Source organism: Littorina saxatilis, linkage group LG4 (genome assembly GCF_037325665.1).
Source record: "Littorina saxatilis isolate snail1 linkage group LG4, US_GU_Lsax_2.0, whole genome shotgun sequence".
Classification (NCBI taxonomy): domain Eukaryota; kingdom Metazoa; phylum Mollusca; class Gastropoda; order Littorinimorpha; family Littorinidae; genus Littorina; species Littorina saxatilis.
Genome location: NC_090248.1, coordinates 3,974,265 through 4,000,309, shown reverse-complemented (window position 1 = coordinate 4,000,309; position 26,045 = coordinate 3,974,265). Strand labels below are relative to the sequence as shown.

General features: G+C 41.1%; 2 protein-coding genes across 3 annotated transcripts in view; both read left to right on the top strand.

Moving 5' to 3' along the window:
* LOC138965701 (uncharacterized) overlaps positions 1-17,100 on the top strand; it is a 53,108-nt gene extending 36,008 nt beyond the window's left edge. The window contains exon 2 of the mRNA XM_070337876.1: positions 15,847-17,100. The gene's annotated coding sequence lies outside the window, so the exon portion shown is untranslated. The remainder of the gene's footprint in view (positions 1-15,846) is intronic.
* LOC138965706 (scavenger receptor class F member 2-like) overlaps positions 1-25,817 on the top strand; it is a 50,673-nt gene extending 24,856 nt beyond the window's left edge. For both annotated transcript variants that reach the window (XM_070337884.1, XM_070337883.1), the window contains exons 9-13: positions 17,907-18,041; positions 18,634-18,729; positions 20,647-20,776; positions 23,507-23,574; positions 24,021-25,817. In XM_070337884.1, the coding sequence (XP_070193985.1) occupies positions 17,907-18,041; positions 18,634-18,729; positions 20,647-20,776; positions 23,507-23,574; positions 24,021-24,526 (935 nt within the window). In that variant the 3' untranslated portion in view covers positions 24,527-25,817. The remainder of the gene's footprint in view (positions 1-17,906; positions 18,042-18,633; positions 18,730-20,646; positions 20,777-23,506; positions 23,575-24,020) is intronic.
* The last annotated feature ends 228 nt before the right edge of the window (positions 25,818-26,045 follow it).

Genomic DNA, 26,045 nt, shown 5'->3' with positions numbered 1-26,045 from the left:
ATCCGACGGTCAGTTTTCAACAATATTTCATTTAATAAACAGATCACACGCAACCAAATGCACACATCTCATCAATTTAAACAACATAAAGGGGTTTCATACACTATTTTCCCCGGAAAACTGAACTTCATACAGTTTTTAACGTTGGAACACGGGTGCAAAAGTTCGTCTGCTAGTCCCATTTGACGAAAAAACATTACCCTAAGCGATACCAAAACATATACAGAACACACAATATCTGCCTTTGCCGCCACAGCAGAATAACAGCATATCTGTGTACTTGATTTTAGCCTAAAATAGGAAAACTGACAAGAAGTGTTAACAGAATAGAATGATTTGCACGGAACTATACAACCGCGAATTAATCGATCGCCTGCGCAGGTTGACTGGTTGAGAGAATAGGATTCGATCAAACTTTCGCAAAAAAACTCCTCTTTTCTTTGAATAACTGAAGAAAGGAGGAATAAAGAGGTTACACACCTCGTCTCAGTGATTATCAAAAATAATGGTCTCAGTTCGCGGTCATGAAAAAGCTCGCTAAAGCTCGCATTTTTCATGATCCGCTAACTTCGACCATTATTTTTGATAATCACTGAGACTCGGCATGTAACCTCTACGTGTAGTTCACGTGGTATTGTTCAGTTGTCTTGCATGTGATGGTGATGGTGGTGGTTGCTAGGCTTATTTAGATCAGCTTTTTTTCAACCAACCATATTCGTTTTGTGCCATTTTAGGAAGTGCTACATCACAAATGTTGTGTACACGTCATTTCCGGTTAGCGGCGAAACGAAGTTCATACCAAAACTGTGCCACAAACGACTTTCGTTGATTTGGGCGATTCTACGAATCTACTTTATTTGACTTTGTGATAATGTTTTGGTTATTTTTGTATGGAAACTTTTAATTTATTGGATATAGGTAACCTGGTTGTTCTTTTAGCTGTTCATATCTTCCTACTTACCGCCCTGATAATTATGGCCCTTCGTGGTCGGCTGGGCGTTAAGCAAACAAACAAACAAACAAACAAACAAATCTTCCTACTTTAAGGTCTTTCACTGGATACATTTCCCTAGGTTGCGCTGGGGAAAATCTTTTCTAATATCAATAGAATACTTATATTTATAGGGCAGACCTTAATTTGTGAACGGTCTCACTTTGAACAGTTATAAATGTTATGAGTAGAGCTTCGTGTTGCACATTAATCGCACACGTGTTGTCTGCGCTTCTTCTGCGAACAGAATGTCTCTGCCGTAACGTCTGAACCGCGAAATGTTCAACACGCACTGTTGAGTTGCGTTGTGCGCGCGCATCCGAGCGGGCAAGAGAAAATGAGGTGGCGAGAGGAAAGTGGTGGGCTTTGTTCGTCTCCCTAAAACTAGCTACTGTTGTTGTATAGGTAGCAGCAGATACAGTAAGTAGTATAAGTGGTAGTGGTGAGAGTAGTCTCAGTAGTGGTAAAGTAATATCAGTGGTATGAAAATAAGGTCTAATAAAGGAAACGGGTAGCAGAGCATCTGTGATGTGGCATAAATGTTAATCCCTATTGATATATCAAATTGTGTTTCTCCGATTCAGCAGTATTTTTCGAATGCAAAAATTAAATAGAAAAATGTCTGCATGCATGTCTGCTTATATTGGCTTATGATTATGTACGGCGGGGTCCGGGGGATGGGATGACCTATGCGGATGTGTGCACATAGACATACACATACCTTTAAATCCCCAGCAAACGCCCCCCCCCCCCCCGCTCCGCACAGATTGCGGGTAAAAGTAGGGGGTAGGCGTTTGCTAGAATATACACACCCCTTTGCAAGATAAAGTGTCATCCCATTTTCAAGAGAGAGAAACAGTAATACAACTATGTGTGTTGTGCAATGTTAATGAAAAATGAAACACTGTTTGTTTACACAAATAAAGATCAAGGAAAACAAAGAAAATAAGAAGAACACAAGTGACCTTGATTCTTCTAATTCCCAGAATAACGTAAGCACAAACACAGTTTCTTATCTTGTTTGGAGATCTGGTAGGGTTGATGAGCGTGGGCTCATTCTAGTCCTTCGAAGTCAACATCATCGTCTTCACTGTCGTCTCCACTCTCAGCTTCTTCTGTAGCATCTTCATTGCCGTGATCGCGAGGCAGGATAGCGCCGATTTCATCTGGAAACCACTCAAGTATTTGATCATCTTGGGAACCGTCCATGGCGTTTGAGATTGCGCACCTGAGAAAGGACGTAACGATCGTTTAAGGTCGTATTTTCTCCCACGCCCTGCTGACCCAATTGATGACGTGTTGTCTTCTAGGCTGCTTGTAGTGGGGCTCGTATGTTGCAGACGCACTAATCAATCATTCACATCTTGCAACAAACATCATACTTTGTGATATTGTTCCTTATAACTATTTAAGGGATTTCAGATACAGAGCCACTTCAGAAATCTGTTTTTTTGTTTTTGATAGTGAATAAAAGGCTGCATTTACAGCAGACGAAGTTCGTACCAAAAGCGCTCAGCAGTAAATATTCCCAACTCAGCAAATGTAAAATTCAATGGTTCACCATGCACCAGAAGTTGTCTGCTGATAACACATGCATGAAATAAATACTCTTATGGGTATTTTTGTGTTCTGGTATTTAATTTGATCGTTTTTAGAATTTTTTTATATCCGCAGCATGAACATTCAAGATGGCGGCCTCCGCAACATTGCGTGTTTTGATTTGAGCGAAAACAACGTTTCTGAAGGTAAGTTTTCAAGAATACGCATCCATTCACCAATGTCACATCATTTTACTGTTTAATTCTCCCCTGGGGTCTGTTATTCATCGGGTGAAGCGCTGAAATGCAGAGACTTTGTTTAATCTTGCAATACAAGCTCATTAGCTGGATTTTGATTCTGATAGATCTAGATCTATCTGTTGATTACAAGTAAGGAAATCATGATCCCCACGCTGGTGATTTTAAACAGATTAAACGAACTTTGAATGAAAGGCGAGGAGAAAGAGATTGTTCATGGCATGATAATTAGTCCTGCCTACGTTAAGGACTTCCATAAGTCTCTAAACGGCTGAGGTGGGGAGGAGTAGAGTCAAAAACTGAGTGAGGGTAGCCCAAATAGTAGGATGACCAGCTGGAGATAAAAACACCACTCCCCATGTCTTTACAGTGTTGTGATCAAACTTTCAAAGACGGTAGGTAACAGACAAAAGCATACATACAGTGTATGCTAATCAAATGAGATTTATAAGTGGTTTTGAAAAATGAAGAGGTACCGCTCTAGTTTTACAATTTTGGTTTGTTGCTTGTTTCTCATCCTTTTGCTTATTTTAAGTTGACTGTGCATTGGTGTGAATTTCATTTTTACAGGATATACAAGAGTTACACCACATGCCGGTTCCTGGGAACAAGCGTTCTGCGTGAATATACTGTAGTATGAGCAATTATACCGGTGCCACAGAAGGGAGCTGATTTCACTGGTACTATCAAGGTTTGTTACCTAATACATCCTGTCCAGCTTAACAGTAAGCTTTTTTTATTTTCATTAATTGGAACATGTTTGCACATTTGTAAGCGACCTCTGTGAATTTGGTGGGTTTACCGTACCCTCACTATGGTCAACATTCTGTTAGCGACTGTTTGAAGCGAATAAATGTAGCGGTCAGAAAGATTCCAGAATCTGTTGAGTCATTGGAAACTGTGGTTTTTTTTAAACCTGAAACATTAAGAATTATACGAATTCATGAAATAAAATTCTTTCATTTTGGTCTGTTGTGTGAAGGCTTGCTACCCCGGCTTTGACCGACTCTCTGAGATAGTAAACATTATTCAAATACATTCAAATAAAAATGTCACTTTTCATCTTTTGTGTGAAGGGTACCCCAGGCTGATTTCCTGCACCATGGCTGTAGAGGAGGCCAGACAGTCTGCTTCTCATTCCAGCTGTGTAGCGTTTTTTTCTGCTCGTGAAGTGTATCGCCACATTGCCAAAGCCATTGGCCAAGAGAAGTCACCCTGTCTGCCCATTTTGCATAGCCTTACAGGCTGTGACACTATGTCGTTCTTCAATGGTATTGGGGAAACAGAAGGCTTGGGAAGTATGGCAAGCATTTGAAAACGTCACTCAAACTTTCTTCAGGTTGTCTGCTCCTCTTTGTAAGCTGAGTACCACTGACAAGAGCTTTTTGGTGTACATCTGTAGGACAAAACCAGCAACGTACTGGGTGTGAACAGTGCTAGACGGTACCTCTTCAGTAAAAAGAGCTGCCAAATTGACCATAATCCCCTTACAAGTGAGGTGCTGCTGCAGGACATGATTGAGAAGAGCCATCTACCTATTAGACTACCCAACTCTGTAGGCTGGCAGTTCAAGGCTTGATAGTGGGAGTCATTCTGGACGAGCTTTCAAGAGGTATCCAGCGTGTGCCGAGAACTCATGAAGTGTGCCTGCAAGAAGAGGTGTTCAACAAAACGCTGCATATGCTGCAAAGAAGGACTGCAAGGCACTGCTCTCTGCAAATGTGCTTGCATGCCTGTGAAAACTGTCAGCATCTAAACTGCAAAAATATTATTGCACCCATTTTCATACCCCAACTCAAACATATATTCCTGTGTCATTTTATTCAAACTTTCTATGCCATTAAAGCCTCGCATCTTCGCTATAAGAAGATGTATTTACAGGGGTCACTTGAACGCCGTCAAAATAAGGATACCATTGACGTGACAAAGAGATGTGACAAAAACTTAGAGTACCTTTTAAAAAGCCGACGACAATTCCTGAGGCACAACTGGGTCACTGTTGTATACGAAAAGAAAGTCAACTTGATTATCCATCCAGAACAGGTTGTTTTATTTCGCCATCTTGCATATTTCTAGTGTTGTGCCATTGTTCCCACTGATGTATGTGTCGATCTCACGGATGAGATGTTGATGTGTCAAATTTGAGGGATACCCAAGTCAACTAAAATCCATGTATTTTAGCAATGACCAAGTGGGTTGCCGCCGTTGAAACTTTCAGGAATGTGTGTCTACACACGAGGCGTAGTTCAACCGTTTGAGTACACTTTCGAATCTTCACGAAATAATATTTTTAAAACTGCCACAGGTTTGTTGACTTACATCCCACATATTTTTGACTTCGCATGTATTGCAGATGGTTGTTTCAAGTACTGCCAAAGTTTTTTTTGGAGTATGGCCACTTGCCGGAATGTGCTGGTTGTGTAAACACATGAGAACAAACAACGTTTTCTAAATACAGCGATTATGAATTTTAGTCGACTTTTGAGTTGATATATTACATTTTTATCAGTTTTATTTTGGGGGTACCCTTATTTGGGTGGCGGTCAAATAACCCATGTAAAGGCCACCTTTTATCTTAAAAGTGTTCCAGATAGCCAAGTTGAGTGCCCCCAATAGCAAACATTGAATACAACGGCACAGGAATGAATGTTTTCGTTTTGGTATGAAAACTGGTGCAATATATTTTTTTGGCACAGTTTAGGTAATCCACAAATTCTTCAACCCTGCCACCCACACCGTCCAATCATTCTCTGCACCAACAATACATGTATTGTTTTGTTTAAAAATGTTTTTGTGTTAGTTTCTATTGCAAGAGAATGTCTTGTAGCATCAAAAATGCCTAAATACCCTTTTCATTGGCGGCCATTTTGAAAATTGTTAAAAAACTACCAATTTCTTATTTTTTTCACGGTGGCTCAGGTTTTGTTAAGCAAAAGCAAATGTCCATTTACGCCAAATTTGCTGTTAATCACATGAAGTGAAATATGTCTAACATACCCAACCGTTTACACTGGCGGCCATTTTGAAACATTGTTTAAAAACTACAATTTTTTTAATTTTTCGCGGTGGGTCTGTATCAGGTTTTGTTAAGCACATAAAACTCTTCATGTTTGCTAAATTTGGTGTTTGTTGCATGATTTGAATGATTTTGCAACATACACGCCCCACTATTGAGGTTGCCAGCAGCTGCCGATGGTCTTGCTTCTCTCAGTCTACTCAACCCAGCGGTCTCTGGTGCCAATTTTAAAAGGTTTGGCAAAACCGACATCGACTGGCTGCCCTAAAGCTGTGCTGCCTGCAGACACAAAGACCAAGTCAACTCGCTGTGCGGCAAGCGCTTCTCTGACTTCCTGGGTTTTGTGAGCGTTTTGTGAGCGCTGTAGCAGTCCAGAAGTAGGAGGCGACGCTCGTCTGCTGGCCTAAAAACACGCTGAATCCAGGTCAGGATGGTGTTCCTCGTCATCCATCCAGTTGTGGATGCATACGCACGCACTCTCAACTGGGGAAGGACGCGAGGTGGAATGTGTCCGTTTCTCTCCCGCACAAAACCCCAAAAAACCGGGGTGGGCGTTTGCTAGGTAGTGACCCGTCTACACAACTTTTGGCCCAAAGTGAGGGGTGGGCGTTTGCTAGGTAGTGACCCGTCTAAACAACTTTTGGCCCAAAGTGAGGGGTGGGCGTTTGCTAGGTAGTGACCCGTCTAAACAACTTTTGGCCCAAAGTGAGGGGTGGGCGTTTGCTAGGTAGTGACCCGTCTACACAACTTTTGGCCCAAAGTGAGGGGTGGGCGTGTGCATGATACTGGGCATTTGCTAGGGTGTTAACAGTGTGTGTGTGTGTGTGTGTGTGTGTGTATGGGTGGTTGGGTAGTGACTGTGTGTATGTAGGTGCGTGTGTGTATGTGTGTGTGTGTGTGTATGTGTGTGTTTCGGGGTATCTGGGGGGGTGTACGGGTGGGTGTGTGGGGGTAAGTGCGTGTATGTGTGGTGTGTGTGTGTGTGTGAGTGTGTGTGTGAGAGTGTGAGTGTTGGCGTGTGTGTGTGTGTGTGTGTGTGAGTGTTGGCGTGTGTGTGTGTGTGTGTGTGTGTGTGTGTGTAGATGTTTGTGTGTAGGTGTTTGTGTGTGTGTAGGTGTTTGTGTGTGTGTGTGTGTGTGTGTGTGTGAGGGGGTGGGGGTGTTTTTTGTTTGTGTGTGTGTCGCGACACGCGATATTTCCGCCGCCTGAAAACAATGACGTAATTCGTTTTGTTGAAGGACGTAGGGTTCCGCCATTGTTTTGTTCTTTTCATCAGAAGTTGTTGAATAGTCGTCATGAATCGTTTCTTCGTGTCACCGTGGCTTGTTTAGGAACCGTGCCTTCAATTTTTGTTTAAACATTATTTTATTCGTAAACAGACACATGATAATATAACAACATCATTAAGAAGGAGCACAACAGGTTTAAAACTTATGATAAGTGCTAACATAAACATGCCTGAAATTTCATGGCCGAATATGATCAATGCAACACATTTTTGGAAAAAACAAAACAAAAACAAAAACAAAACAAAAACAAGGAAAACTTAGTTTTAATTATCGAACACAATCTGTGTCAATACCGAAAACGAAAACAAGTACAAAACGAGAACGAAAGACACAACAAAATATCAAAAAGTAGATGGGCCCCAAGTAATATATTAAAAAAAAACAAAAAAAAACAGGTGTCCCAAAGCGGTTTGATTTCTCAATATAGCTTTGGACAACAACAAAAATAGTACTATTTTCAAATATGGAAATGTTTGAATCACCTGTCAGGAGTGTGTCAATATTAACAAGTCAAGTCAAGTATTTTATTGTTTTGGGCCCAGAGGGCTTTGAAACAAAGATATAATTTTAACAAAAAAAGGTAACAAATCAGACAGTTAATAAATGTATACACATTGAGCGGACACATACAACAATACTATACAACCAAACAAAATAATTTGGCAATATACGCTTCCATACATACAAACAAAAATAAAAGAAAAATAGGTTTAACAAAATCAGGTAAGAGATCAGACAGATAATATAATTATATACATTAAGCGGACAACGATAATATACAGCCGAAATAAATTAGCGATACCATTATGCCATGCATCTTTTGTAAAAACACAAAACAAAACAAAAGCATATATTACATACATATACATACCAATAAAGAAACTAGATATAACGCTAACATACTAAAATCATAACGTGGGCTACACATCTTGCTAGCTTCATTAGTTTTATCTTAGATTTACAATTCATTAACTGTTCATATTTTAAACAATTTGGGTGAGATCGGTAATAAGGACTAATTAATTTTCTTCTTTCAGACACTATACTTTCGTCGGTACAAATGAACAAATAGTGAAACTCATCACCTGATTCATTTTTATCGCACATATCACACAATCTTTCATTTCTAGGAGCATTAAAAAATCTAAGCTGATGTATTGGCAACTTATGATTGCTTGTTCTAAATTTTGCTAATTTAACTTGGAATTTCCTAGGCAAACAAGGCAAATACCTTTCTAGACAAAAATCCTTTTTATATATTCTGTAATTAAAACACAAGCCGTTGGCGTTCACGTCAGTGTTCCATTCCTGCAGGAATTGATCTCTTAGCCTTTGCTTTACAACGTTTTTAAAACCTGAGACGGCAAGACTCTGAGTTGTCCATAAATATGATAGACCCAACTTATTTAACATAGTATTGACATGCGACAACCAGGGCAGTTTAACGTTTTGTACATGGTACAACTTCAAATGTAGCTTTAACATTAAACAGGACATCTTATTCGCACCATCGTTCATTACTTTCATCAGTTTATACCAATAAACCAGTAACTGACATTGTACCTCAATTCTAATCGGATAACGACCAAGCTCTCCGTAAACCATACAGGTGGGTGTAGTTGTATATACATCAAGAAGCATTTTTAAAAATCGCAATTGAAACCTTGATAATATGTCTAATGAATCATATCCCCACACCTCACAACCATACAGCAAAATTGGATGTACACACTTCTCAAAAAGATCCAATTGCACGTCAATTGGTAAATTTAGTTTTCTACATTTTCGAATTAACGAGAACATTGCACGGTTACCAATCAAACATTGACGTTTCATGGCATTATGAAATTTGTTATTATAGTTAAATAGTACACCTAAGTACACATAGTCCCAAACTACTTGGACAGGTACTCCATTCAAGAAAAAAATTGGGATATTCCGTATTTTCCCCCGCGAAAAAACAACTATTTTTGTCTTTTCAATATTTATGCTTAGTCCCCAGTTTTTACAATAACGATCTAGTCCATCCAGGGCTTTTTGCATTTCGCCAGGCGTTTCGGCGAGTATTGCAGTATCATCAGCATATATTAACAGGAACAAATACATATAGTCATTAATGCGTTCAACATCTATTTCTTGCGCTCTTTTCAGGGGCAACTCTAGGCTGACATCATATTCAATCAAAAACTGCTTCAGGTCATTTAAAAATAGTGAGAAAAGAATCGGTGATAAATTTTCGCCCTGGAGAAGCCCGATGTTTGAGGTGAACGCCTCGGAGAATACACTATTCACCTTCACGCACAATTTTGCCTTATCATACATGTCCTTAATTACATTCAATACCTTACCATTAATATTCCGTTGCATCAGCTTTTGCTACAGGAGACTGCGTTGCACATAATCAAAAGCCTTACGCAGATCAATGAAAGCACAATATAACTTTTTTTTTTGTTGTACAAATATATCAATAAGACAATGTAGTGCAAAAATGTGGTCTACAGTAGAGTGGCCTTTTCGGAATCCAGCTTGTTCGTTGCCGATCACAGAATTGTCATCCAGAAATGCATGCACTTTTATTTATCACACTTGTAAAAAGTTTTCCAAAACAACTTAGTACACTGATTCCTCTATAATTATCAGGGTCGGCTGCTGAGCCTTTACCTTTAAAGATTGGGCTTATATACCCCACTGTCCAAGCTTTAGGCATTTTCCCAGTATGCCATATCAAGTTAAATAAACGTGTTACAATAGTTAATAGTTTTGGTGAGGAATATTTCAAAAACTCGTTTAAAATACCATCATATCCGCAAGCTTTGTTATTCTTTAAACTGTTTACACATATCATCACCTCCTCCTTTGTAATATAAACATTCAATTGTTCATTCATAAGGTCTATGTCATCAAGCACATCATCTTGCACATCAATCAAGTCGTGGTCAGATAGATTACTAAGTTTTTCAAAATGTTTTACGAATACTTCACGGGATATATCATGCATCGCTTGTTTCTTCTGCTGGTCACATCCACTTATCAGTTTCCAATAACTGCTGGGGTCAGAAGACTTCATTGTTCGAATTTTCTTATGTAGCTGCTTTAAATAACTATTATAACTTTTACTCAGTGTTCCCTTATAATCCTTGAATGCTTGGACCTTATCTTGTATAATCTCTCTGTTATTTGGTTGGGCTTTAAATTTCTCTTTATTTTTCTATATTTCCTTCTTGTCTGTTTACATTCTTTATCAAACCAAATGTTCTTAACTCCGCTATGAGCATCGTTACTGCTACATGTATTTATTTTTTTCTTCTGCTTATTCTTTCTAAGCATGTTCAATTTATTGGCAGCTTCGGATAGAATATCTTCTATTTGTTTCATTACATTATCGATCTGGTCCTGAGTTACATCCTCTACGCTACCAATTAGGGAAACTAATATTCCTTCCACTAATAATACTTTATTATCATCAATTTCATCTACACAATTCTGATTTGCACCTACTTTCCATATTGGTTTCAACACACTGCTAGTGTTATAATTGCTTTCAGTTTCATTCTCAACGTGTTCTTTGTCCATTAGGATATCTGACAGGGCAAAAAATATAGGACAATGGACATCAGATAAACATTTATTATAGTCACATACTTGAAATTTTGAAAATGACGGAAAAACATTAGGCGAAGCTAGTACATAATCTACCAAACTCACATTATTACAAGTTACTCGACCCAATCTTGCGTCCTCTCCCATTCTGCCGTTCACTATTAATAATCGTTGACTAATACAAAAGTCATTAAAACTGCGGCCAAAATTGTTCATAACATGGTCCATTGAGCACCTCTCTTTTATAATTCCAAACATGTCCATCATCTGCACTGTTGATACTTCATCAGTTAATTCATTCATAATAGCACAGTCTTCCAAATAGTCTCTTGCATATCCACTTCTAGCATTAAAATCTCCAATCATGACAACCTTTTCTGCATTCGAATATGATAGTGTTTCTTCTAACTCTTGGTAAACACTGGGTCTGACATAGGGTGAGCCTTCTGGTGGCAAATATACCACACACAACAATAACCTTTCAATCATCTGCTGACCTACATGTTCAGACAGCTCAATAAAAATACCATCTTGAAATACTGGGAAGTTCACAAACCTGTATTTACTGTTGGCACTTTCTTCAATTCTTGTTTTTAATTTAATGTCTTCTACAATCTTAATGTGTTTACAGAGCTCGTCCCTGATATAAACTGCAACCCCACCCGACTTTCGTTTACATATCAATCTGTTTTTCTTAAAACAGGTGAACCCTTCAACTTCACAGAAATCAAAATCATCTAGCTTTGTTTCCGACAGGCATATAATATCGTTGCACAAAAACAGCTCGTTGAATTCTGGATATTTCAGTTTTGACAACAATCCACCAACATTTAACGATACGAAACGCATACGTTCTTTTTGACACACTGGCTCACTCACCCTTTCTGAGTTGTTACTCTCAGATTCGCTCCCATCCTCCTTCTCATTCTCACTCACATTCCCATTCTCAATCTCAATCTCATTCTCCCGCTCAAACAGGGCGTTTTCTCTCTCTCTCTCACTCGCTCCATTCGTAATAATAATACCAACTTCAGTTACGTTGTCACTGCCACACACACCAGCAACACGTTTCCTGCCGGGTACATCACGAAGCGTCCCGGTACCGAAGCGTCCCGGTACCGAAGCGTCCCGGTGCCGAAGCGTCCCGGTACCGAAGCGTCCCACTATAACGCGTCACAGGGGTACCGGGACGCTTTGGTACCGGGACGCTTCGGGACGCTCCCGCGCAGTAGGGCACGAAGCGTCCCGGTACCGAAGCGTCCCGGTGCCGAAGCGTCCCGGTACCAGTCACCACGCACATCCTCGGCTCGCATGCCAATGTGTTATATAGCAAAGGGAATGCCTGTAATTCACACAGAGCAATCACTTGGTCTTAAACGTGCACAAGACAAAAACTTTCATACTGGGGGAGCGAGCCAGTCTGAAGAGTACTCGGGTCCAGCGCGAAAAGTCGGAGGCAGAACTGAAAAGACTTTTTCCGACGCTCACGCTTAGTGAAGCCAGAAAGCGTGTGTGATAACAGACATATCCCTCTTGTGAACGGAAGCCTACGGACTTTTCCCCCGAACTTGTCCACACGGGTACAGTATTTCCAAATTAGTGTGTTGTGAGTACAGATCTAAAGTAAAGTTGGGGAAAAGTTGGACAAAAAGTGATTTTTTTTTACCGAAAGCAAATCAAGGTCTGTGCAAAATTTAAAAAAATCAGTGAAGTCAAGGTCAAATCAAGGTCAAGATTAAATTAAAAAAAAATATGGTTAGTTTTTTTTTATTGTTTTACCTCAGTTGCATGCAGGTTTGCTACTACAATTATTTTTTGCCTTTTTTGTTTTTGTTTTTTTTGTTTTGTTGTTGTTGTGTGTGGCTTGGAGCAAACCTTCTTCATAGGTCTTTTCTTTTCTCTGTCAAATGTGTACATTTTTAAATCAGCAAACTTTATCAGTAAACTAATATGTTTAAATAAATGAATAAATAAAAATAATAATAACATAAATTTATTCCTAATGTTCAGCTCCGTTTCCTTTTTTTCTTTTTCTTTTCCCTCTTTCTTTTTTCTTTTTTCTTACATTTTTAAATCAACAGCTTAAAGATAGGGTTTGAAAAAAAACCAAAAAAAACCCCCACACATTTAAATTTACTTCTTTTGCCCTAATCTTTTCACCTCTATCATGGACAAATACCAACAATGGACAATTTTATTAAAATATTTTACAATTACCATTATTCTCAGTCTATATGTGTCGCAAATCTAACTCTGAATTAAACATGCACACAATTTCTATTGGTTTCCCGTATTTGAATTTTCCCACACACATTTTTGCCACAATAATAAGTAAATTGATATAGTTTACTAAATTGTTTGACATACCAGGTGTTTTCATGTATCCTAACAGTGCTGTTTGAACATCAATTTTTATATTAACATTATACTGCTGAAATACCTTATTGGTTATTCTTTCCCAAATTTGATGTATAGCAGAACATTCATAAAAGAAATGTTCCACAAAATCAATCTTATCTGGACAGAATGAGCATTTGTTATTCATTCTAATTAAAATATGGTTAGTCAAGTCAAGGTCAAATCAAGGTCATTTACTCAAGGTTTAAAACAAAAAAAGTCTAAGTCCTGTGACGCGTTATAGTGGGACGCTTCGGTACCGGGACGCTTTGGTACCGGGACGCTTCGGTACCGGGACGCTTTGGTACCGGGACGCTTCGGGGTGTCCCCTTCCTGCCAAGGTCAAGAACTGTACTATCCACATGACTCTCTGCACGCTCACGGCTCATAATGCCTGCACTCACTTCAACGCTTCTCCTCTCTACAGGCGACGACAGAGATACGGAACGTTCATTGCAACTCCGTTCATTGTTACCGAAATCACCACGAGTCTGTTTTTCGATAGTCACTGTTCTAGCACGCGTCGTGTTTTCCTGTTTCCCTTCGCCATCTCCATACGACACATTCGCCCCGCATGCTATTAGCCAATCCGCGCTTGGTTCACCTGAGGGCGCTGACCAATCAGGGCCATTGTTGTCATTCTGGAGCTAATGTACCGATTGTTGCGGTTCTTGCATCATTAAACAGGGGACATGATAACAAATAATGAAGAACAGTTTCAGCAAAATAACCACCAGAACATTCCGGGTTGTTTACTAGGTGGCGATTAAACATACCATACTGTAAATCACTCATTCCAAGTCTTAACCTGCAATGCAAAACTTCAGTTTTGCGATTTGGGGAATAGTAATATGGTGGAATTGAAATATCAAAAGCTGTGAAATGTCGCTTGAACAGACCAACAGACCAACAGAATCACATTGTTGTATATTTTCAGGCAACTTATTCCAGAGACTAGTTGCAGAAGGAATAAAAGATGACGTGTACAAAATCTGATTTACACTGGGGAGTCTTACGCTCTTGTGGGCGTCTGTGGTGGTAGGGGTATAGGTCAGAAACAAGAGGTGGCAATAAAACGTTGATGTCATTTGGTACATTGCCTCGTACCATTTTATAATATAACATTAATTTGTAACGACGTCTTCGCTCTGTAAGTGGTATAAAGCCAGATTCTGTATACAATTTTTCGTGTGAAGTGCCTTTAACAGCACCAACAATAATTCTAGTGGATTCGAGTTGCAGTTTCTCCAGCTCATCTGAAAGCTTCTTTGAACAATTATCCCACACAACATTGCAATAATCAAAACAATTCGCGTAAGGCGAAAATACAACATTTAGTCAAGCTGTCGAACTCACAGAATGAAACTGAACGCAATGCAATTTTTCAGCAAGACCGTATACTCGTAGCATTGCCAGTCCACCGCTCGTGGCAAGGCAGTGAAATTGACAAGAAGAGCGGGGTAGTAGTTGCCTGAAAAGGATAGCACGCTTTTCTGTACCTCTCTTCGTTTTAACTTTCTGAGCGTGTTTTTAATCCAAACATATCATATCTATATGTTTTTTTTTACAATTTTCAGATTTTTAATGACCAAAGTCATTAATTAATTTTGAAGCCACCAAGCTGAAATGCAATACCAAAGTCCGGCCTTCGTCGAAGATTGCTTGGTCAAAATTTCAATCAATTTGGTTGAAAAATGAGAGCGTGACAGTGCCGCCTCAACGTTCACGAAAATCCAGATAATTATGACGTCATCAAAGACATTTATCAAAAAAATGGAGAAAAAAAACGTCTGGAGATACCATACTCAGGATCTCTCATGTCAAGTTTCATAAAGATCGGTCTAGTAGTTTTCTCTGAATCGCTCTACACACACACACACACACACACACACACACACCTACACACACACACACACACACACCTAAAGTGTGGATGGTTACCTAAGAGGCGGCACTGGGTGCAGTGCCTTTCTAGTGCACTTGCACTACAACAGCACTGGGTGCAGTACTCGGTCCGGCATCGTAGAATTTTGCTCTAAAAAATGCACAAAATTTGACCTATTTCGTCGCCTATAGAGGACGGAAAGAGTGTCATTTTGAACATTGTTATGACATTCTTTCCGTCAAAAAAGTCAATTTAACGGTGTTAAATGAAGCGACCATCCACAGAGGACGGAAAGAATGTCATTTTGAACATTGTTATGACATTCTTTCCGTCAAAAAAGTCAATTTAACGGTGTTAAATGAAGCGACCATCCACACAATTAGGTTGCCATCCAGAGTTTAGGTTGCCATCCACGTGTGGATGGTTGCCTTATGGTGATTTAGGCAACCAAACCTGTGGAAACATGGGTACACACACACACATACACACACACACACATACACACACACACACACATACACACACACACACACACACACACACACACACACACACACATACACCATATGACCCTCGTCTCGATTCCCCCCTCTACGTTAAAACATTTAGTCAAAACTGTGACAAAGGTGACCCTCACTGTCACGATCGGGTGACAGAGACCAAGAAAGTGTCACTCAGTGGAGTGCCTGTTCTTGGTCGATTATGATAGAAAGCGCCTGTGCGTGATATTGGGCTACAGCAGAGTTTGCTGACAGTGCTCTACGAGCACGGATGTTTTGTAGCGCACGAGTTTTACAGTGGGGGTTTCTGCTGTCATAGCTAGGGCTGACGGTTTTTCGCTGACAGCGCGCACGGGATTTTCAGGGATTGAGTTTCTCGTGTCTTTTTTCTGCTTGGGGAGGCAGAATTGTGTATAGCTGGACTGGTTTTGTGACAAGGTCAGTCACGTGTATTTTGGCTAGGTGGTCTGTCAGAGACTCGGGACGACACACTTGACACCCAGCGGCAGAAGGGGAAGGATCTAATACACAGTTTCTAGAGTATGATGGTTTTTCACCGAATATTGTATTCGGCACTCTAGGGGAGCTTCCACCGGTTATTTCCTTCACACTGCCACATATTTTGCTGAGGACAAGTCGTCAACATTCCTTCGTCGGCGATGGCTTTCGCATAAGGATTCGACAAGGGGTTCTGGAGGTTTTGGTCACTGTTGACGAACAGAGGCTGTTCCAGGGAGGAGGCGGACTTTGCTTCCTTGAGAGAGTACTACAATCATAGGCTTTTTGAGGTAATAAATCATTATTAAACGCTGTTGATGAGTCTGTGTTTGTGGAATAATTTACTCTCTGTTGTTCTTTCCAGGTTAGCGCATAATGTACTCTCTATGACGCTAAAATATTAATCTGTATATGGTTTTTGCAGATAAGGAGAGAAGGACGGAAAATGACTGTTTTGTTGTTGTAAAAAGTCCGTTTTGTGCAGGCCCACGTGCTCGATGAGATATTTAAAGATGACATGTTTTAAGGTGGTGGGTGAGGGGTAGCTGACATGTTTAGTGCACCGATGCTTTCTGTTTGCAGCCTTCGTTCGTTTCGTTACGTTTTCCTGTACCTGCTGCACGGCTGCCTTTGGCGGGACACTGCTAGCTGCAGACGTTGGAGCTGGGACCTGAGGAAGCTACGCTAACCGGCTAACCAGCAGACCGGCTAACCAGCGAACCGGCTAACCAGCGGACCGGCTAACCAGCGAACCGGCTAACCAGCAAACCGGCTAACCAGCAACCCGGCTAACCAGCATACCGGCTAACCAGCATACAGAAAGAAAGCTAAGTGCACCATGTCTTACGCACCCCGTTGACCACCGTTGTCTTTTCGTATCTGTGATTTCATTGGAGTAGTGACAACGTGGGGTGGTGACACCTGCATGAACTAGAGCTTTTGAACAGAACATTCTCATTTTGACTGTATTTACACGGGTTCAGCGTGTTACGTTAATTTTCTATATACCACTGGCATTTTGTCAGTGACCACGGGTTTTTTACGTGTTGAGAACGTGAAAGGAACATATTTTGAGTGAAGGCTCGAGGGAGGTGGTGAGTTTATACATAAACAGGCGTCTGAAACTTATACTTTTGTTGACTCTATTTAATTGTATGACTGCGAGAGTGGATCGTGGTGTGGTTAGTTAATTAGTAGTAATTAACCGGTTCATAATCACCTTAAGTGATATATTGAAACGTGACACTCACACTGTTACCAGACATCCCCCAGACTTATATTAAGCCTAGCGCAGAACCGCGCGAGGTGACATGCGACTCATTTCGTGGTGGAGGGTCACAAATGTAATGAGGTAAAATAAAGGATTTATACATTGCTTCTTGGGGATCTTCGACTGAGCCTATATTGATAAAATGTTAAACAAGCCACAAGTAGGCCTACTCGACAAGTTGCCACAATAGACTGTATGTGTAAGGCCCATTTACAATTATCTTGAAAAATAACACCTAAATGTTTATGACTTTCTTTTTTCTATGAGGGCTACATCGCCAAAAACAAGGGGACATTTCTGTATACATCGTATACATCGTCAGTTGGTCGGTCGAGGGTATGGAACGTTATACGAGCCGACGCCATGTAGCAAGAAGGATTGGTTTTTAACTAACCTATCGTACGTACTTTTCAATAAGCCGATCGTATCATCATATGATTGACACGTGTGTCGTGTGTGTGTGTGTGTGTGTGTGTGTGTTAAACTCATTTGTGTCTTTATTTTTTTAGAGGGGCTAGCTGTGTGGTGCTGACATATTATAGCAGGTGTGGGGTTTTTGCCATGTAAAAGTATGTCCAGATATTAGATGGAGAGTCAAACCGTGTTCACAAAAAGGAGCTTGCCTTTCAACATTTCATGTGGATGTGTTGTGGTGTTATTTCAGGTTGTGTGCCAGGCAGATACGGCGATCAATGCAAGTTTTTGTGCCAGAGCTCCAACTGTCTGAAGAACCAGTGTGACAAGAACTCCGGGCTGTGCCTTTCTTGCCCAACAAGATATTTTGGAGATCTCTGTCAAGGTAAACTAATACACAGCGAATTTTGGAAAGCATCTGAAAACAAGTCGCGCGAAGCGATATCAAAACATGTTAGTCAATAATTGTGTCGGCCTGAAACTAACAGGTCAACATATTTAAGCATATATATTTGTACAAGAAGGTATGACATGTCCTCAATGTGTGTGTGTGTGTGTGTGTGTGTGTGTGTGTGTGTGTGTGTGTGTGTGTGTGTGTGTGTGTGTGTGTGTGTGTGTGTGTGTGTGTGTGTGTGTGTGTTCGTTGTGCTCACCAACTTTGCAAATGAATACACGCAGGGCTGGACCTAGTGTACGAGCGAGAGAGGTATCCGAAATGAAGCAACGGTACAGGGGCTTACCATGCAGGCATGTAGGGGGATGGGCAGAGTGCATAGCCCTTCAACCCCTCCCCCTACCCCTCATCACTAGAGTCTGATGCTGTTGGAATTTAGCATTATGAGATGCTATGGTTGGTCTCTTTTTGTGAACAAAACGTACCATTTTGCTGGATAAGGGGGGGAACTCTATACCCTACTCCAACTCCCAATCCCTCAGATCTAGTTGTGACACATAATTATCATGTTCATTCTGTTCAGTGTGTCAGGCCGGATGGTGGGGTGGTCAGTGCGAGAAGAGCTGTCACGAGAACTGTGAGCCCAACACGTGTGACCGCTACACCGGCGATTGCAAAGGTGAGATTATTGCAGTGGATAGTTCATGTTGATGCATTAAGTAGGCAAAAAGGTTTGAACGTTCTGCAAGATCATTTTATAGCAATGTGTTAGCTCTTCTTCATTCTTAAGTATTCGTTGGTCAAGGGATGGAAGAGTGTTGGTGGAGGAACCTGTGTTACAGCAGTATTGCGCTGTTAGACTATAGTTAATTCATGTATGTTCTCTGCCCCTCATATGGGTTATCGTTTTGGTTGAAACGGTATGTAGATGTGTAGTTCACGTGGTATTGTTCAGTTGTCTTGCATGTGATGGTGATGGTGGTGGTTGCTAGGCTTATTTAGTACAGCTTTTTTTCAACCAACCACATTCGTTTCGTTCCATATAAGGAAGTGCTACATCACAAATGTTGCGTACACGTCATTTCCGGTTGTCGGCGAAACGAAGTTCATACCAAAAACACAAACGACTTTCGTTGATTTGGGCGATTCTACGAATCTACTTTCGTTAACTTTGTAATCATGTTTTGGTTATTTATGTATGGAAACCTTTAATTTATTGGATATAGGTTACCTGATTGTTATTCTAACTGTTCATATCTTCCTACTTACCGCCCTGATATGGCCCTTCGTGGTCGGCTGGGCGTTAAACAAACAAACAAACAAACAAATCTTCCTACGTTAAGGTCTTTCACTGGATACATTTCCCTAGGTTGCGCTGGGGAAAATCTTTTCTAATATCAATAGAATACTTATATTTATAGGGCAGACCTTAATTTGTGAACGGTCTCACTTTGAACAGTTATAAATGTTATGAGTAGAGCTTCGTGTTGCACATTAATCGCACACGTGTTGTCTGCGCTTCTTCTGCGAACAGAATGTCTCTGCCGTAACGTCTGAACCGCGAAATGTTCAACACGCACTGTTGAGTTGCGTTGTGCGCGCGCATCCGAGCGGGCAAGAGAAAATGAGGTGGCGAGAGGAAAGTGGTGGGCTTTGTTCGTCTCCCTAAAACTAGCTACTGTTGTTGTATAGGTAGCAGCAGATACAGTAAGTAGTATAAGTGGTAGTGGTGAGAGTAGTCTGAGTAGTGGTAAAGTAATATCAGTGGTATGAAAATAAGGTCTAACAAAGGAAACGGGTAGCAGAGCATCTGTGATGTGGCATAAATGTTAATCCCTATTGATATATCAAATTGTGTTTCTCAGATTCAGCAGTATTTTTCGAATGCAAACAACAAATAGAAAAATGTCTGCATGCATGTCTGCTTAGATTGGCTTATGTACGGCGGGGTCCGGGGGATGGGATGACCTATGCGGATGTGTGCACATAGACATACACATAGGCCCTACCTTTAAATCCCCAGCAAACGCCCCCCCCCCCCCCCCGACATCGACTGGCTGCCCCAAAGCTGTGCTGCCTGCAGACACAAAGACCAAGTACACTCGCTGTGCGGCAAGCGCTTCTCTGACTTCCTGGGTTTTGTGAGCGTTTTGTGAGCGCTGTAGCAGTCCAGAAGTAGGAGGCGACGCTCGTCTGCTGGCCTAAAAACACGCTGAATGCAGGTCAGGATGGTGTTCCTCGTCATCCATCCAGTTGTGGAAGCATACGAACGCACTCTCAACTGGGGAAGGACGCGAGGTGGAATGTGTCCGTTTCACTCCCGCACAAAACCCCAAAAAACCGGGGTGGGCGTTTGCTAGGTAGTGACCCGTCTACACAACTTTTGGCCCAAAGTGAGGGGTGGGCGTTTGCATGATACTGGGCATTTGCTAGGGTGTTAACAGTGTGTGTGTGTGTGTGTGTGTGTGTATGTGTGTGTGTGTGTGTGTGTGTGTGTGTGTGTGTGTGTGCGTGCGTGCGTGTGTGCGTGCGTTTGTGCGTGTGTGTGTGTGTGTCTCTCTCTCCTTCAAACGACTTGTTTTTCTGTGTTTAAAAGATGCTCATGGAAAAACCACAACACAGCAGGAAGTATATGAGAGCGACACAGACAAGCTGATCGTGCCTGTGGTTGGCTCTATTCTTGGTGTTGGACTGTTGCTGACCATAAGTCTTACTGCTGCTGTCTGGTATGACACACACACACACACACACACACACACACACACACACACACACACACACACACACACACACACACACACACACACATACGTGTTTGTTATGTCCTCCATTGAAGCTGTGAGACATAAATGCTATTCAGACTTGGTTGTGTGACAGAGTGTTCTTCCACACTCGATTAGCTGATCAGCTGACGGCTTCGTTAGACAACCAACGTAATCTCGTGTGGAAGAAAACGTCTGTCACGTCGAAGCAGACCGCTTTGCTGGTTAATATTCATCGAATTATTTGGCATAGTTTTGGAGCAGTGTTGAGCAAATCATTGCAGGGGTTCCTAAATTACAGTACATGGAATTTCCCTTGAACTTGTTACGGTCCGATTCGTCACAAAACTTTACAAAATGGCACCTTAGGTGTATTGACTTTTTTAGTAGTTGTTATTGCGATCTAATGAATAAGCATTCACGAATTACGTGTTTTTTTGTTTTTTTAAACAAGGCGATTTTTTCAAAACATACAAGCCTATGAACAAAAGTGATAGAAACCAGATACAAGAAACCAAGTACCAATTAACCTCAAGTTAGGTGAACTCATTTATACATTTGCCGCGGTGGGAGCATAAACACAACTGATTTCTTGTAGGCGACCAGGTCGGACTAGCTGTGCGAATATAGGTCACTACAGCAAACATTCCCATTGGAAGGCTTAGAGAGAGGCAAGACAGATAGAGCGAGAGATACGAGACACATAACTGGACTGGAATTGAATGAACTCGACTTACATTTGCAAAATGTAAAGGCTCTGGACACCGATTAACCCCCAACATCGACTTCGCTTACATGTTGCCAACAATTTGACCGTGGAATGTTCAGAATGTGTTGAAACAAACGTTAAAACGAGAGACATATGATGGGCACTCTTTGATAAAGACCCTTGAATATGATGACCAGCAACGAATCATATAAGCGAGGGTTAGGTAACTGAATCGGGTATCTGATCGATTAATTACAGTCACAGGACCCATTCGTTGTGTAAATCACTGGTTTGGGTTTGTAAGAATGATGTGTTTTTATTTGAATACAAATATATATAAAACATCAGAAATTGTGAAAGAAACAATTGAAAGTCAGCAGAGACTTTCTTCCGAGATTTGTTAAAATCTCTCAGCAGAGAAAGAGAGAAAAATACGTATCCCTTCACAGACAGCCTATTGGGAGCATCAGATATATGTATAGGTTACAACACGAGTGGTTTTTTATATGGCTTGTATTTCAGTCAAGACCCAGCGGATGAATATCATCGGGAGACACGAGCCTCTGGCGAGTGGCTCTCGATTGATATTCCCGCTGGGTCTTGACTGAAATACAAGCCATATAAAAAACCACGAGTGTTGTAATCTGTATATCCCATTCTACCATCAAACACAAAGTGTAGACTACTAGCGGCACTGTTGCGATCTGTGCAGTGTAAAACATTGTTGCCAGCGAGACTTAGCCCTTTTGCAACCTTAAACTAAGTGACCGTCGCTGAAAAAATAAAACGAATGAGTGCATCGATAAGTACGCGGTAACACTACTTTCAGACCATTTAAAAGCTTTAAGTAAAGGTTCATAAGTCAAGTTGCAAGAAAGTAATGAAGTCGTATAGAAATTAATTTAGTTGAAGCGCACAATTCTTTTGTTTTGCGTTTCAGGTCGGCAGAACGGGCGTAACGGGTTTGGGACCCATTTGGCTTACTCGATTCAGAATCGATTCCACGTTGTTTTTCTCGAACGTGTGTAATTAGGCTTATTGACAGAGAAGCAAATTTTAGGGAACAAATATGTAGGTTTAGATTTAACCATTTGCTCCCTATTTGAAATTTATCTACGTGATAAACTGTTTTGCGAGTGTGTTTGCATGGATGAACTTAAACTGGTATGGGTGAGAGGAAAACGCGACCGACACGTCTGTCACCGCCGATTGATTGCATTTTGAAGGAATATGACTGGATTACGGAAAAATACACACATGTTAAGTTCTCGGATACCTTCATCGCCAATGTGGACTTACTGCAGAGCCAGGCAAAAGAGTAGACTTGCTCGCGAAACACGTGAAACAGCCGATAGATTGATAGCGAAGCCCAACCGTGCCAGGTAAGGACGGTCTCAAAAGTCGTCTGCTAACGAAGCAAGGGAGAGTACTCGTGTTTTTGTTTTGGTTCGCTAGCATCTGGTTATCTTGTAAGTTGAATGTTCGTTTTTTTCGACCTGCATTGCTTTCATAATGAAAGAAACGTTTGCTTATTGCATCTCATACATCAGATCAGTTCTGAGATTCATTTTTGCGTGCAACTGATATGGTTTTCTGAGCCGTGCAATACGATTTTGGAACTTCATACAAATGTGTCACATTGTTCGGCGCGAGGTCAAAGGTCGGGAGCAAAGTAGTTCTTCGCCCAAATCGGAATCTGCACTATCATATATTTTTTTGAGCCCATGATGTATTTATTGAGCTATAAAAATACAACATATATACCCATACTGAAGTAACAGAGACAAAGAAGGGAGGTCATGGGATATATATATAAATATATATATATGTGGATGCATGTGTGTGTCTGTGCGTAGGTGTCTGTGTGTGCGTGCACGCGTGGGTGTGTGGCTTAGTGGGTGAGCATGTGTGTGTTTGTTTGTATGTGTGTGTGTGTGTGTGTGTGTGTGTGTGTGTGTGTGTGTGTGTGTGTGTGTGTGAAACAGTTGGATCAACAGAGGGCGACGGCATTCGAAGTTTACGGACACAGATGATAACTATTATTCGACTCCTGGTAAGTATCTTCTCTACTACCTTATACAGCTGGTTTCTGTGTGTCTGTGTGTGGGTATAGTGACGAAAGGCTATAGCTTACCACATGTCTGAGGCGAATTGGACGGCAATTGCAGAGTGTGTTCTTTGCCAATCGAGACGTTTTTGAGGCAGGGCCCCTACTCTACCAGAAGCCCGGTAGAGCATGCATAGCGAAAGGCTATGATAAATGAGGTAGAGCCTATTTGCGCTTTTCTGTCTCTCTCTTTCTGGTTCTCTCTCTCTCTCTCTCTCTCTCTCTCTCTCTCTCTCTCTCTCTCTCTCTCTCTCTCTCTCTCTCTCTCTCTCTCTCTCTCTCTCTCTCTCTCTTTCTCTCTCATATTCTCTCTCTCGTCCTTCATTTCTTTCTTATGCTTTTTTCTGTGCCACCCAAATCGGTTGAAACAGTTATTTGTTTTCTCTTTTTAGATACCGTCCCGTTGCTAGATGACACAGAGAGACGCCTCCCTGATCTTCCGTCTTCATCTCCATCTTCTGGAAACAACGGAAACACTGAGCCCAAAACGATCCATACAGACACCACAGGCAACGATTACACTCATTCCAAAACGATCAACACAGGCAACATAGGCAACGATTACACTCATCTCAAAACGATCAACACAGGCAACATAGGCAACAATTACAGTCATCTCAAAACGATCAACACAGGCAACACAGACGACGATTACACTCATCCCAAAACGATCCAAACAGACAACACAGGCAACGAGTACACTCGACCAAAGGCGGTCCGTACAGATAACACATATGAGAATAAAACTCAATCAAACACCGTTCGGACAGAAAGCCCAGATAGGCAAGGTACTCAGCCTAAGACGTCCCGTACACAGGGCTCAAGTAAACAGGACACAGAGCGCACATATGAAGGTCATGTGTATACCGCCATAGACACTGATGAGACTACGTTTTAGGGTTATGTCCGTACATTCAACGTTCCAGAAAATGTCAGTCAAAAGTTGAAATCGTCTACTCTTTATTTTGTTTTAACTGGAAACTAATGGTATCTGAGCCTGTTTTCAAAAGTGTTTCCCCTAAAAGTGACCCAGAACTTGTATTCTATGGCGAAGCGAGAGGTACGTAGACACAAGGTTGTTGCAACTAATATTAGAGTGCAAAAAAGCAACTCACAATCATCACCAATCCTCAGTTTATCACTGTGTTTTCTACATGACAGGCATAACAGCTTAACACACGATTAAACTTTTCGCTAAACAGATACCAGAGGACGACAACCTGCCACTTCCCACTGTGAACGCTGCGAGCCATTAGAAACAAAGTCTGCAGCTATTGAAATGTCGCGGTATTGTGGTATGATCGATTTGTTTACGATAGGAAGTTATGGGCCGAGTTCCTAAGCTTACAAACATAGGTTAAACACTCCGAGTCCTGGATAGCTTGTATACCCCCCCCCCCCCCCTGTATGTTCCTTGCTTATCATGTTATGTTCAACATTTGTTCAGCATGTATGGAGGCGCCCAACTAGTGCATTGTACTTATTGGCAAACGCTGTTGCAGTTGTTTGGGTACGTGCGATATTGACAGCGATGTGTAATTTCTTTTGACATTGTAACAACAGACTTTAGTGACATTTTTGTGATACCTTATAATTATTGTCGAATTGGTAGTTTGTGTGTGTCTGTTTTTAACATTCCTTCAACATGATTGGCTTTTAATTTGATAATCAACGTTACAACTGAAAGCCCAAACGCATTCACCTCCTAGATTTGTTACATGGGCAACAGCGTTATTTATTCCCCAGCTGGTTAGGCTATACATGAAAACTCGTGAAAATGATAACAAATATACATACATACATTGGTATTTGTTTCTATTATTATTATTTACATCTGCTCTGAACCTTTTTCTCGGCTAAAGTTCTTCAACCAAACACCTATTTGGCTATGCGGGATCGATGCCAGGTTCTTCTGTCTGACGTGCTAATCTCAATTAGAGCAAAGAACCTTGCAACGGCCTTTATTTGTTTGGACAGTGTAAGCTCCTGGAAATACACTGGCCCATGCAGCAGCAAGCTAGGTTAGTTGGACTTTAACTCTGAAAGTTTGGGGTTTGCATAAACTGTATATTAGGTATACCGAGCTTTAAGCAAAATGACGTGTTCAGTTTTAGTATTTTATCTAAATCATATTGTGCATGTACATAGAGTGAACCCTGCTGTGTCAAAACAAATCGAATTGTAAAATCGGTAAACTTGGATCTGCCTACGGTTTCCAACTGGTTAACTCAAAAGTCTTAAGTGACCAATGCCCGGTTTTCAGAATCGTCTCACACCTAGTCTCACGGTGGGTGTCCTGACAACAGTCCCCGGTGTGTGGGTGCAGAACTTTAGCTGAGAAAAAGGTTAAGAGCAGATGTAAATAATAATAATAATATAAAAAAACATATTCACAGATCATAGATATGTGTGTGTGT